Source organism: Galeopterus variegatus, unplaced genomic scaffold (genome assembly GCF_000696425.1).
Source record: "Galeopterus variegatus unplaced genomic scaffold, G_variegatus-3.0.2 Scaffold2, whole genome shotgun sequence".
NCBI lineage: Eukaryota > Metazoa > Chordata > Mammalia > Dermoptera > Cynocephalidae > Galeopterus > Galeopterus variegatus.
Genome location: NW_007726113.1, coordinates 555473 through 567894, shown reverse-complemented (window position 1 = coordinate 567894; position 12422 = coordinate 555473). Strand labels below are relative to the sequence as shown.

General features: G+C 36.5%; 1 protein-coding gene across 1 annotated transcript in view; it reads right to left on the bottom strand.

Annotated features, from left to right (window-relative positions):
* LOC103586215 (bifunctional apoptosis regulator-like) overlaps positions 1 to 4010 on the bottom strand; it is a 7920-nt gene extending 3910 nt beyond the window's left edge. The window contains exons 1-2 of the mRNA XM_008567470.1: positions 3706 to 4010; positions 3181 to 3513 (exon numbers count right to left, since the gene is read on the bottom strand). Coding sequence (XP_008565692.1) covers positions 3181 to 3513; positions 3706 to 4010 — 638 coding nt within the window. The remainder of the gene's footprint in view (positions 1 to 3180; positions 3514 to 3705) is intronic.
* Between the last annotated feature and the right edge of the window lie 8412 nt (positions 4011 to 12422).

Genomic DNA, 12422 nt, shown 5'->3' with positions numbered 1-12422 from the left:
CTAAAATTTTTGGGTTTATCCTTTGTTTCCTTTTCCCTTTTTTTTTTTTTTTTTTTTTTTTTTTTAATTTGCATTGTACTTGTCACTGTCTCATACCATCTATTTTACATATTTATTTTGCTTATCACCTGTCTCCCCTTTAGACAGTAAGCTCGCCGAGGGCAGATTTACTGCCTGTTTTGTTCACTCTTATCCACAGCAATAGAAGTCCCGCATCCTGTAGGTGCTGGTTACAGATATCACTGTGTTCTATGCTCAAACCTTGTTTACTTCGGTGGTATCAGATGAAGAAAATACACCTCTAGAACAGGATGAAAGAAACTAAATTTCCTCATCAAAAAGCATAAATAAGATGTCATCTTTGGAAGAAAGGACACCTACATATATATTAAATAAAGTCAAATCCTGTCTTCCACATCAAAAATCACTCCCTTTACTGACAGTCTTTCTCTTGGAATTCTGATTAGCAATTCTGTTCTTACCTTCAGGTGTCATTTCAAAACATTGAACACCTGAGATTGTAAATGTCTGTTTTTCTTAGGAAACAAATGCTTCTGTCAGTGCTGCCAAATTCCAGGAAAAAAATATCAAGGAAACAATGTTTTTCTGTACCTTCTTATGTTTCTTTTTGAAACAAAATACAAGTAATAAAGAGAGTGTCGATTGTTTTCAAAATTCATTATTCAGGCGTAAAAAAATTCAGATGTCAGGAAGCTTTGACAAGCCTCTCTGTTCTTGCTCAGAACAGAGTTGGAGGACAAGGTCACCTGGCAACTTTTCTTCCTTTTTCTCATACATTTCCTGATGTATCTTCAAAGAAAATCTAAAAACTGACTCTCTTCATTGCAATGTAAGAAATAAAACTTTTTGAAAATAAGGACCATCAGGATTGACTCATTCACCTCAATCTAAACCAGAATTTGTAGAGGCAGACTTTGATTTCAGAAAGAACAGAAAGAGTTTTGTGGCATTCATGTATTTTTGAACCACATTCCTCCTCTTTTTGCATGGTGTAGTGTAACAGAGCACAAACTGTGAAGCCAGACAGACTGGGATTTCAATTTCAACTGTGGAGTTAAATAGCTATTTCACCTTGGGCAGTTAATCTTATTTGTTGAGAGAGAGAGAGAAGAATCTTTGTTCTGTTCTATTAATTGTCCTTAACATATGTCATAGGGCTGTTGTGAGTGTTAAATGAGACAATTTATATGAACTATGTTATGTAAAATAGGCCAATAGATACTTAAAAATGCTAGTCCTTCCCTAACACACACACACACACACACACACACACACACACACACACACACACACACACTCTCTCTCTCTCTCTCTCTCTCTCTCTCTCTCTTTCTCCTTATGACATGTTAATAATTGATTTAATTTAGTTACTAATTTAAAGAAAAAGGTGCCAAGGAATTTAAATTTCGACTATGTTCTAGTCCTGCCCTATTTATTTTAAGATAGGTATTTTGACAATTTTCTGACAATAGTAAAAAACAACTATGACTTTTTTTAGAGAAAGATTTTTTATTTTTATTTATTTATTTATTTTTAAATTTTTATTGAATCATGATTCATTATTCATATTTTTGGGGTTCAACGTTGACATATGTTGATCAAATCAGTGTTACCTGCATATATATTATTACGAATCATACTTATTCTTTATGCCCCTTGTCCAATCTGTCCCCATCCCCCCTCCCTCCCTATTCCCCTAATTATCCTAGATTTCTTCTGTCCTTCTGCAAGAGTAATGGTTACTCTGTTGATTTATTTCCTAGATGATCTGTGCAATGCTGAAAGGCATGTTCGGGTCCACCAATATTATTGTAGGGCAGATGCTTCTTCTGTCATTGTGGAATAGGCTTTGTGGAGAGAGACATTCTCTTCTTTTCTTTGGTCTCTGTTGGTGACTTTCCTCTGTTGGTGTCAATGCACTCCAGTGGCTGGCGGACCATCTATGTGGTGGTTGTGGTGTCTAGCCACTTTTGCGGCAGCTGTGGATACTGTGGAGGCTGTGGTGGGCCACCCACATGCAGGTGATGTTTGGGGCATGCTCCTTGGCACTGTCAGTGTGCCTGGTTGTGGGGGGCTGGTCCAGTCCCAGATTCAGGCCTCAGGTCCCTGGGCAGGCCCCAAGGTGCTGGTGGTGTGCCTGATTGTGGGAGGGGGTCCAGTCTCCGGCTCCATACCTTGGGGCCCTGGGTGGGCCCCGAGGCACTGGTGATGTGCCTGGGCTGGAACTAATTTTTGTCTTTTGCTTACTTCTAAAATGGGTGAACTTCCTGTGGCGACCAGTACTTGAGCTGTGTGGTTTAGCTAAATTGCTGCTTTGCTGCTGATTCTTGAGGGAAGGCTTTTCGTGCAGCTCAGGTTTTAATGGTTGACTTTATAGGCACTTCCGGCTCTCCAGAGACCAGGTGCACCTGGCTTGCATAGAAACTCTGATCTGGGTCTGAGTCTTTTCATCAAACTGTACCCCATGCAATTCTATATTCCTGACTGGTCTCTTCTGAGTGGTCCTTTGCTGATTGGAGTGCTGGTCAGCTGTCCTTGCTGTGCCCCAGTGTTCCCCCAGCAGACCCATCTCCACTACTGCCTGTGCTCCAAACACTTCCCATGGGATGGGCTGTGTGCCAGTCCCTTGTGATGACTCAGTGGCCTCCAAATGGCTCCTTTTTTTCAGTTGTTGTGGTTCCTTACTCCTATGTGGTTCCACAGGAACCCTATTAGTGGTCTTGCTGGCCTTGGGGCCACCAAGGCTTTCTCCCCTGCCATCTCTGAGCAACTTCATCCAAAGGGCACAGCTGTGGCTTTTGCCAGCTCCTGCTCCATGCACTCAGCAGCTCCAGCCTTAAAGTGGCTGTGGCACAAAATGGTCAGAGTGGTTTTTTCTTTCTCCCACTGTGGCTTCTCCTGCCTTCATGCTCTCTGTAGGTCTCTCCTCCTCTTCCCCTGAGCTCTAGTGGCCCCAGTTTGGCTGTTGTTGCTTTTTTATAGCTGTAAACTGGTTGATTTGTGGGAGAGAGTGACACTGGGGACTGTCTATTCTGCCATCTTGAGTGTAAACTCTGATCATACACTTTAAATGGGGTGAATTTTATGGTATGTGGATTATATCTCAATAAAACTGTTTACAAAAATATCAATGACGTGGCACAAGATTTTGCTCCTCACCTTCCATTCTCTCTTTCAGATAAAAACCTGTCTCTATAGATAGAGGCCCAAGGGCCCATCTGCTCCCACCAGAGGACAACTTCTTCCTGTGTCCTCTTGGCCACAGCCTTCTGGACCAGGAGGTCATGCTCTGATTCCCTGCTGCTCCATTGATACATGAGCAACACCACTGCCACACCAGTTAAAGCTGTGAGCACTCCAGAAAAGAATCCTCCTTCTCTCAGCTGATTCATTTGGCCTGTGTTGGAAACTACAGGAATCAGATCATTCCCATATTTTTGAAAGGCTGCAAGACTTTGGACTATGTCATTATTCTGTTGAATGTCTTCAAATTTCATTCTTTTTTTTTTTTTTTTTTTTTTTTTTTGTGACCAGTAAGGGGATCATAACCCTTGGCTTGGTGTCGTCCACACTGCACTCAGCCAGTGAGCGCACCGGCCATCCCTATATAGGATCAGAACCCGTGGCCTTGATGCTCCCAGCGCCGCACTCTCCCAAGTGAGCCATGGTGCTGGCCCTTCAAATCTCATTCTAATGGAATCAGGAAATAAATTTTCAATGGCATCCCTGAGGAGAATATTGACTTTGGGGAAACCTTCCCACTTTTCTCTGCATTCTGGACACTCTGTTTTCTTCAAAGTCACCCACCATACAGCTAGACAGTGCTGGCAGAAGCTCTGCCCACAGTTCAAGGTGGTGGGGTTAACCAGGATGTCATAGCAGCAGTGGCAAGAAAATTCGCTAACAGAAATCTGAGGGCCGGTGCTTTGGAGAGGGTCATTTTTCTCCAGGCCCATAGTGTTCAGATTGTTTTTCTGAAGCTCCTCCATTTCTTAAGAAATTCTGGGATCTGTAGAGTAGAAAATTTCAGACTTACTGCTGCAAAGAATCATTAAATCATTCCACTTGTCCTGGATCTGACCTGGCCATCACCCCCCAACCTCAACCCCCATGGAAGCAGAGCTCTGACATTTTTAAAAGGGGTTTTGTGAGAAAGCTGCAGAGACTGTGGTCAGACAACTTGGTCAGAGTTCCTGGATTATTTTCCGTGGCTGAATGTTGAGGTTGTACCATGAACTTCTATAACACTGATACTTTTCTAAGACATTTTCCTCTAGGCAAGTCAAATTTAATATGATCGAAAATAATATCCTTAAACTTACTGCTGTACTTACTAGACTAAATTACTTAGTTACCATTTTTCATTTTCAGTGAAAATGTTGTGCTTCATTTTTTATACTTTTCCACAGCAGAAAAAGTGTTTAAAGTGCCTAAAAAGCTGTTCTTGCTGTCTGCTGTCTTAATTCTCTGCAAGTGGGAAACTATAATTGCTGTCAGCCTCAGTCATCTGAACATAAGTTTTACATAGCATTTTATAGGATTTTTGATTAAAACAAATAACTTACTTGTTTTTAACATATTTTAGCATTTTTAAAATAAATAATATTTTATTTGTTTAATAAATCATAATAAATAATGATATAAATAATAATAATAAATATAATAATTAATAATGTCATAAAATATTATTATTTTATAATAAAAATAATTTATTTTACAATAAATGGTAAATAAATGCTTTTTGCCAAATGCATTCATTATGTTTTACTTATTTTTATGTAATTACTTAAATAAATATTTGACAAACATTTAGATGTAATATGTCCTCTCTCTATATATGTTCATTTATGTAAATCTTTGGTAGTGTTATGTGACTCCAAATTTGATTACAGATACATAGCATCCTGACTGTAAGACCAAGCAGCTTCTATGGCGAAGAAGGTTTTCCTTCATTTATTAAAGCTCTAAGGTATTTCCTTAAAACTCCTTGAAAGAATTAAGTTCTATTTGCTAATTAGTATTCTTGTCAAACTGTCATGAAGTTACCAAAATAGAAATCCAAAGATGACTGAAGCAAAGAGAGAGCAGCATCTTTAAGTATTTATCAGTTAGAAAATAAAAATTCATAGGGCTTGTTTCAGACACCATTTTATAGATTTATTTTTTTAACCTAGAAGAGATCTTAGAGATCTTATAGTTCAACACTACAACACCCTCTGCCACCATTCTGCACTTTCCCTTCTGTAGGAGTGTAGTGGATACTGTTGCATGGTGTCCCACAGAGATGCCCCTTATTCCAGCTCTGTACCCATCCTGCAACTTCTGGGTGCTTTCCTGCTGAAGGCTCATACCTGTGATCTTCAGAGAATTGCCTGTGGGCAATGAAACCCCTCACCTATAGGGGCTGCTGGAAGCACTGGGAGTTCTTAGGATATCTTGCCTGAGCACCCCACCCCCCACTTTACATAGTCAATGATGGGTGCAGGAGCACAAAAGCCCCACTTTCTTTGCCTTTGTATTAGTCCATTTCTGGTGCTTATAATAGAATACCTGAAACTGGATAATCTACAAAGAGATGGAATTTATTTCTTACAGTTTCAGATGTTGGAAAGTTCATGGTCCGGGTGATGCATCTGGTGAGGGCTTCTTCTGGGTGGGAACTCTCTACAGAGTCCAATGGCAATGAGGGTATAAGATGGTGAGAGAATGGGCTAAGCAAGAGGGAGCTAACCTCACTTGCTCTCCTTATAAAGCTATCTGCACCATGCTCATTTCTCCATGAATGGATCAATCCATTCACTAGGGCACCGTCCTCACAATCTAATCACCTCTTAAAGGCCCCACCTTTTGAATACCATAATCAGAGTTCCCATCCTCTTAGCAATGTTACAATGGAGGTCAAGCTTCAATGAGTTTTGGGGGCACATTCAATCCACAGCAGGTTCCATGTGTTGGTGGAATCCTCAGTTGGTTCCACCAACTTTGAGGTGTAACTTCCAGAGCACCCAGTATTATCAGGCTGTCTCGGAATTCTATGGTTCCTGGAAGCACGTAATATTCTGTCACTGGAATCCTTGCCTTTGGGTTGGCTTTCAGAAGAACTTCCCTATGATATCACCTATAGCATTTTATAAAGAAAAATATTAGACCTAAGCAGGTTACGTGACTAGATTCATTAATGAAATTTGCAAAGTGAGAGAGAGAGGAAAGAGGTTGGATGGCATGTACTTCAGTATTTAATGGGCAGCAAAATCCTTAGAGCAATGATTCTAAACTTGGCAACCCATTAAAATCATATGGGGAAATTTTTTTGAACAAACAAAAAAACACCGATGGAAAAGTCACATTGTATACCTACTAAATAAGAATGTCTGGAGGTGGAGGTATGGAAGTGATATTTTTAAAGTGACCCAGGTGCTTTAGTGTGTGACCAGGGTTGAAAACCACTGCCATGCAATTAAGCATTTGGTAATATTTTTACCATAAGTGGTGAGAAACAAGTAGAGTTGGGTAGGGAATAGCAAACAAGAGCAGTTTGAATTTGGCCGTGTTAGGTTATTCTCTGCTTATTCTCTCTGACTCGATAGGGAAAGGGGAACAGATAAGATTTTTATAAACAAAGTTTACAATTTCAAATGGTTACAAAGGCTAGGTATGAATAAATGGGTAGAACACACAAGACTATTCTTTTTTACAAAACTCTCCTTTATTGCTTGATATTAAATATACAGAAAAAATCTATACTTCCACCATATGCTCTTCCTTTCCTTCACCCCCAGTTAATGAAAGACAAGGTCTTTTCTGCTGATCTTTCATTTTCCTATTTTTGACAGAATATCAGTACCATAAATGTTTCATTTTTTAAAACCTCTTATCTATGAAAACATTACAGTTATTCTCGAGAACGGCCACTGACCTTAGTCCTCAGTCCAGCAGAAGCAATAGAAAGACTGAAATGCCCTAAAACCATAATGATAAACTGCAACTGAGCTCCAGTTAATCATTGCCCTTTGGGAACCTGGCCCCGGTGTTGCCAGAAACTTGATTTCTTGAAAGAGGTCAGAGATTCAGTTTTTATGAGAACTCGCATATATTTAAGTGTTATCTCATAATTTTAAGATATTTAAGAAAGTATGATGACCGATATGTAGGACAACTGATATAAATTTGTGGGATGGGTTTTTCCTGCAGTTCAGCAATTTTTAACTTTTAGTATACAATATTTCTTTAAATCTATAAATGTTTTTGAAAAATACAAATTTAATTCAAAATTTTATATCACATTGCTTGATCACCTAACTTTCAATGGTTTATAAATTGTGCTAGCTTTTTCATTCTTACTCTCATTCACCCTATACATTATTTATGTATGCTTATGTGCACTTCATATGATATAATATATACACGAAGGTAAGCATGCACATAATTATTAGTTTACATAAATTCAGAGATTAAAATTTCCATCATAGTCTTCTGGATGGGAAAAACCTAATAACTCCTAACTAGGCTTTCCATAGGCTGAAATAAAAAGATATTTTAGTGGGGTTTTTTTATTGCTGCCACATTCCTTATGCCCTTTTTCCTTCTTATTCCACAAAGTTTCTTGCTAATCAGCAATCTGATTTTCCATTTAATACATACTTGTGTTTTGTGAGTTTGGGGGTAAGAATATATCAAGAAAAAGGAAAATAAGAACCTAAAAAAATAAGTGTATGTAATGCCTATAAATCAAAATGTAAGGCAAGGTGATTTGCATCTCTGAAACAATATGTCAAAGGGAAAATATCAAAAATGCTTTCTAGATATTTTTAATGTACCAGGTCCTAAAGAAAATGTATGCATTGAGGATCTTTGCAGCTGTAGAAGAAAAATGAGACAATAGCTTTTCATGTATACTTATGTATCATTGCAATTAAGTATTATAATATTGGAAAATTGAGGTTTAGTATAAAAACAAGATAAAGAAGGCAGATTTTCGAAATAAGCCAGTCATATGAATAAATGGTTTATCCTCCAAAAAAAAAAAAATCTTAATGTTGAAAAAAAAAAGAAAGAAAAAAGAAAATAGGAAAGGAAAGGTGGGGTGTTAAAAGCCAGCTCTTGTTTAATTAGCAAACAGGGTAGAACAACAAATAGGGTGCTGTGGTTTGAATGTGCCCCCCCAAAAGTAAATGTGTTGGAAACTTAATTGGGACATTTAAGAGGTGATTAATTCATTATCTCCTGAGTCGGTTGGTTATAAAAGTGAGTTCAGACCTCTCTTGCTCTCTCTTGGCATGTGATTCCTTCCACCATGTTATAACCCAGCAAGAAGATCCTCACTAGATGTGGCTCTTCGATCTTGGACTTCCCAGACTCCAGTACTGTGAGCCAAATAAACTTGAATTGTTTATGAATTACCCAGTCTGTGGTATTCTGTTATAGCAATACAGAACAGACTAAGACAGAGGGCTTGAATAATCTGGTGTATCCATTAATAAATGTCTGTGTGGGATGGGGGTACAGAGGCTATTACATCAGGATGCATACATCACCACATGAAGAGTCCTGCTGTAGAGAAGCTTACAAAGTAGGTGTGATAACATTTTGCATATATATGAGATGTCACGAGAAGCATATGATTTTATAAAAAGAGGTGTGTAAGTGCTATGTGTTCAAAGGCCAAATAAAGTTGATAAAGGAGGAGAAAAATGAGTCATATTCTTACTCATTGAGGGATTTCATAGTTTTCAGGTCAAATGCTTGTTACTACCCCCAATTCTCTTTTCTTTTAGTGAATAGCTTTGCTTTGGTTCATACTTCAAGTCTTACAGTTATCTCAGTGTCCTGCCAAGTAATTTTTCATCTATTAGTGTATTATTAATAACTAGTAATTTTTCATCTGAGAGATTTTTCATCTTTACTTCTGTTTAAAATAATAGGACATAATACTGATTTGATCATCACATACTGTACACAAGTACTGATAGTCAACTCTGAACCCCATAAATGTATATAATCAAAAATAAATAAATATTTTTAAAAGTTGAAAAAGAACAAAAATAATAAAATAAAATAACAGGACAGGAGCCCTGATTTCTTGCTAGTAAACACCTATTTATTTCCTCTTTCTTCACCTTCATTCATTCATTAGTTTCTTTTCTAATTACCTCCCAGAATTTTCTTACAAAATTACATTACTTAAGAATGAAGATTTGGCATTCCTAACTGGTCTGGAAGAGTTAACTGACTGTTTAAACATATTATATAATTTTGGAAAATAAAGTAATCAGCTGTCAGAGTCTGAAGAAATTCTTTAACATCAAGTTCATTAAAAGGAGCTGTACAAGAATTTCTCAAAGGAAGAGATACGAATGGTCAACAGACACATGAAAAAATGCTCAGCATCACTCAGCATCAGGGAAATGCAAATCAAAACCACAGAGATGTCATTTACCCCAGTAAGACTGGCTACTATTAAAAAGACAGAGAATAATAAATGCTGGTGAGGATGTGAAGAAAGCAGAACACTCCTAATCTGTTGGTGGGACTGTAAATTGGTACAGCCATTGTGGAAAATGGTGAAGAGGTTCCTCAAACAACTACAGATAGATCTGCCACATGATCCAGCAATCCCACTGCTGGGTACATACCCAGAGGAATGGAAATCATCATGTCAAAGGGACACCTGCACTCCCATGTTCATCACAGCTCTATTTACAATAGCCAAGTGTTGCCCATCACTGGATGACTGGATAAGGAGAACGTGGTGTCTTTATGCAATGGAATACTATTTGGCCATAAAAAGGAATGAAATTCTGCCATTCGTAGCAACATGATGAACTTAGAGGAAATTATATTAAGAGAAATAAGCCAGCATGGAAAAAGAAATGCCACATGTCCTCACTTATAAGTGGGGGCTAAATAATCAACAAATAAATAATAATAATAAAAGATACAACAATCACAATAATACATTGAACGTTCAAAAGGAGAGAACAAAACTGGAGTTACCAGAGATGGGAATGGGGGAGGAGAAAAGGGGGAGTAAGGGAGAAATTGGTAAAGGGAAAGAAAAAATGGTTACATTATATAATGCTGAACTTTAAAATAAAGCATTTATTAAAAAGATTTAAAAAATTTAAATAAATATGAAATTATAGTCATGTAGTACTCGAATAAATATTAATTTAATTGAGTATGAGTGAATATGAATTTAATTTAAATTTTATATCATTTCTAAAATACATATTGACCATTAGCTATATTACATGTAAAATATATTAATAATAAATTTGCTTTTGCATGTTTAGACTCACATATATTTGTATAAAACAATTCACTTTTATTTTCAAATGAGAAAAAAAGATTAATATCTAATCATTTTTTTATTGGTTTTGGTTCATATGAAAATATACCAACTACAAAGGACTTGTAATTGCTATCATCTTCTCCTTTTCTGTGTTCTTCCTGTTTTCCTTGTTCTCCTCTTCTTTATTTCCTCTTCTTCCTCCTTTTTTCTTTTCTTTCTTCATTTTCTCATTTTCATAAAAGGCGAGATAATGTGGGGTCTACTCCCAACAATAAATAAGATGTGCTTTAGTTTAGGATGTTGTCTATTAAAAGAAAAATCTTTTACATAAAATACTTACTGGTATATGAATTTCACAATACAAATATAAATACAGCTAAATTAGAAATAAAAATATATTTTAATAATACTCATAGTACACAGAAGAAAAGAAGAGTAAGTAGCTGGGCTAATTCAAACAACTAAAGGAATCATAGTAACAGGCTTTATTCTATGAGCAAGTGAAAAAATTCCATAAGGAAGATTAAAAAACCTGCATACATCTAACAGATGAAATGAAAAACTGAGTAAATGCTGTAGCAGGATCCTAACAACACCCATAAAAACAAAAATGGTTTTAGGAGGTGAACAAACTGATATTAAATATCAACTGATATGTGTCATGATTTGGCTTATTTGACTGATAAAATTAATTACAATAACTTATATACAAATATAAAATGAATATGTCTCAAAGATTTAATTAGCTTGTTAATAAAATAACCAACTGTTTTGAAATTATATTTTGGCATTTGTAATTTTGGGGGGTATAAAATAAACTCTTAAAAATCAAAAAGAAAACTAGACCCAATGGAAAAAATATGCAAGGGACATAAAAGAAAGTTTACAAAACAAGATAACAATATCCAGAAAATACTTTAAAAATCTTTGTTTCTAGACCTCCCTGTTCTGTTAATTTATATTGCCAGCATCTATAGGAACATTTTAGTAATGTAACGATATTATTATTTCAGAATTTTTGAGTTTTGAAATGATTCTTGGCACTATTGCTGTGGTACTCTTAAAAATAATTGCATCAGTTTCCTTTACCCTTGTTCCTTGTATAAAATAAAATAATTCACAGTACTATCTTATTTTAATTTTCTAAAGGTACAGATTGATGAACATATAAATTCCAGTTTGTGAAAATATTTATAATCTATTTTATTTTATTGAATTTTATAAAACAGTGATAAAATTATCACATGTGTCTACATTCTGTTTATAGGATTTGTGAAGTTTCCACTGAACCTCAAATTAATCGTAAGTGGAAAAGGTTTTTTCTATTTTTTTTCCAGCAAAACTCATACACGTTCATAAACAAAGCAAGACTGAATATAAACTCGCTTGAAGTTATGGCTGTCATTGTGAGCACCACAGACATAGGCCTGCAATAATATCTTCATGGTATTTAGACATCTGTTTAATAGCGATGTCAAAACATGGTTATAGATTTCCTAATATTAACAAACTGAGGACTTTCTATAAGAGTTATACTGACCCAAAAGACAATCTTTAATGCAGCTATTGAGGCTGCAGCAATCAAGAAACTAGAGATTTAAGGTGTGTGTTTAATAGTTAAACATAGATCTTCTGTGCCTGTGCCTTCCCTCCCTCTTCATCTTTGGAGAAATTCCAAAAAGTAGAATTGCAAGAGCAAAAGATATAATACACCCTTAAATTTGTATATATTACTGTTTCTTTGCTTAGGTTTTCTTAAATGTTGAGCTTGCAACAAAGGCTTGGGTGTCTGTGATTAATATGGAAATATGATCCTAGGAAGTAGGGGTGCAGGACATGATAGTGAAACAAAGAGGAAGGGAAACCTGAAAAAACAGTGTGTTACTGAGTGCACCACTTTAGTTAGGCACTGGTGGTAGATCTGCTGGTAATTTCATGAGGGAATATAGGAAATGATTTTCAGTGCTTTCTGCCCAGGAAATAAATTCACCCCTTTCTCCTCTGGTCAGGGTGATCCATCAGGCATTAATTCCTTCTCACTTGCAGACTGCAAGGAGAAGGTTCTTACTGAAAACCCTCACCAGAGCATCATAGAAGCCCCATGCGCTGA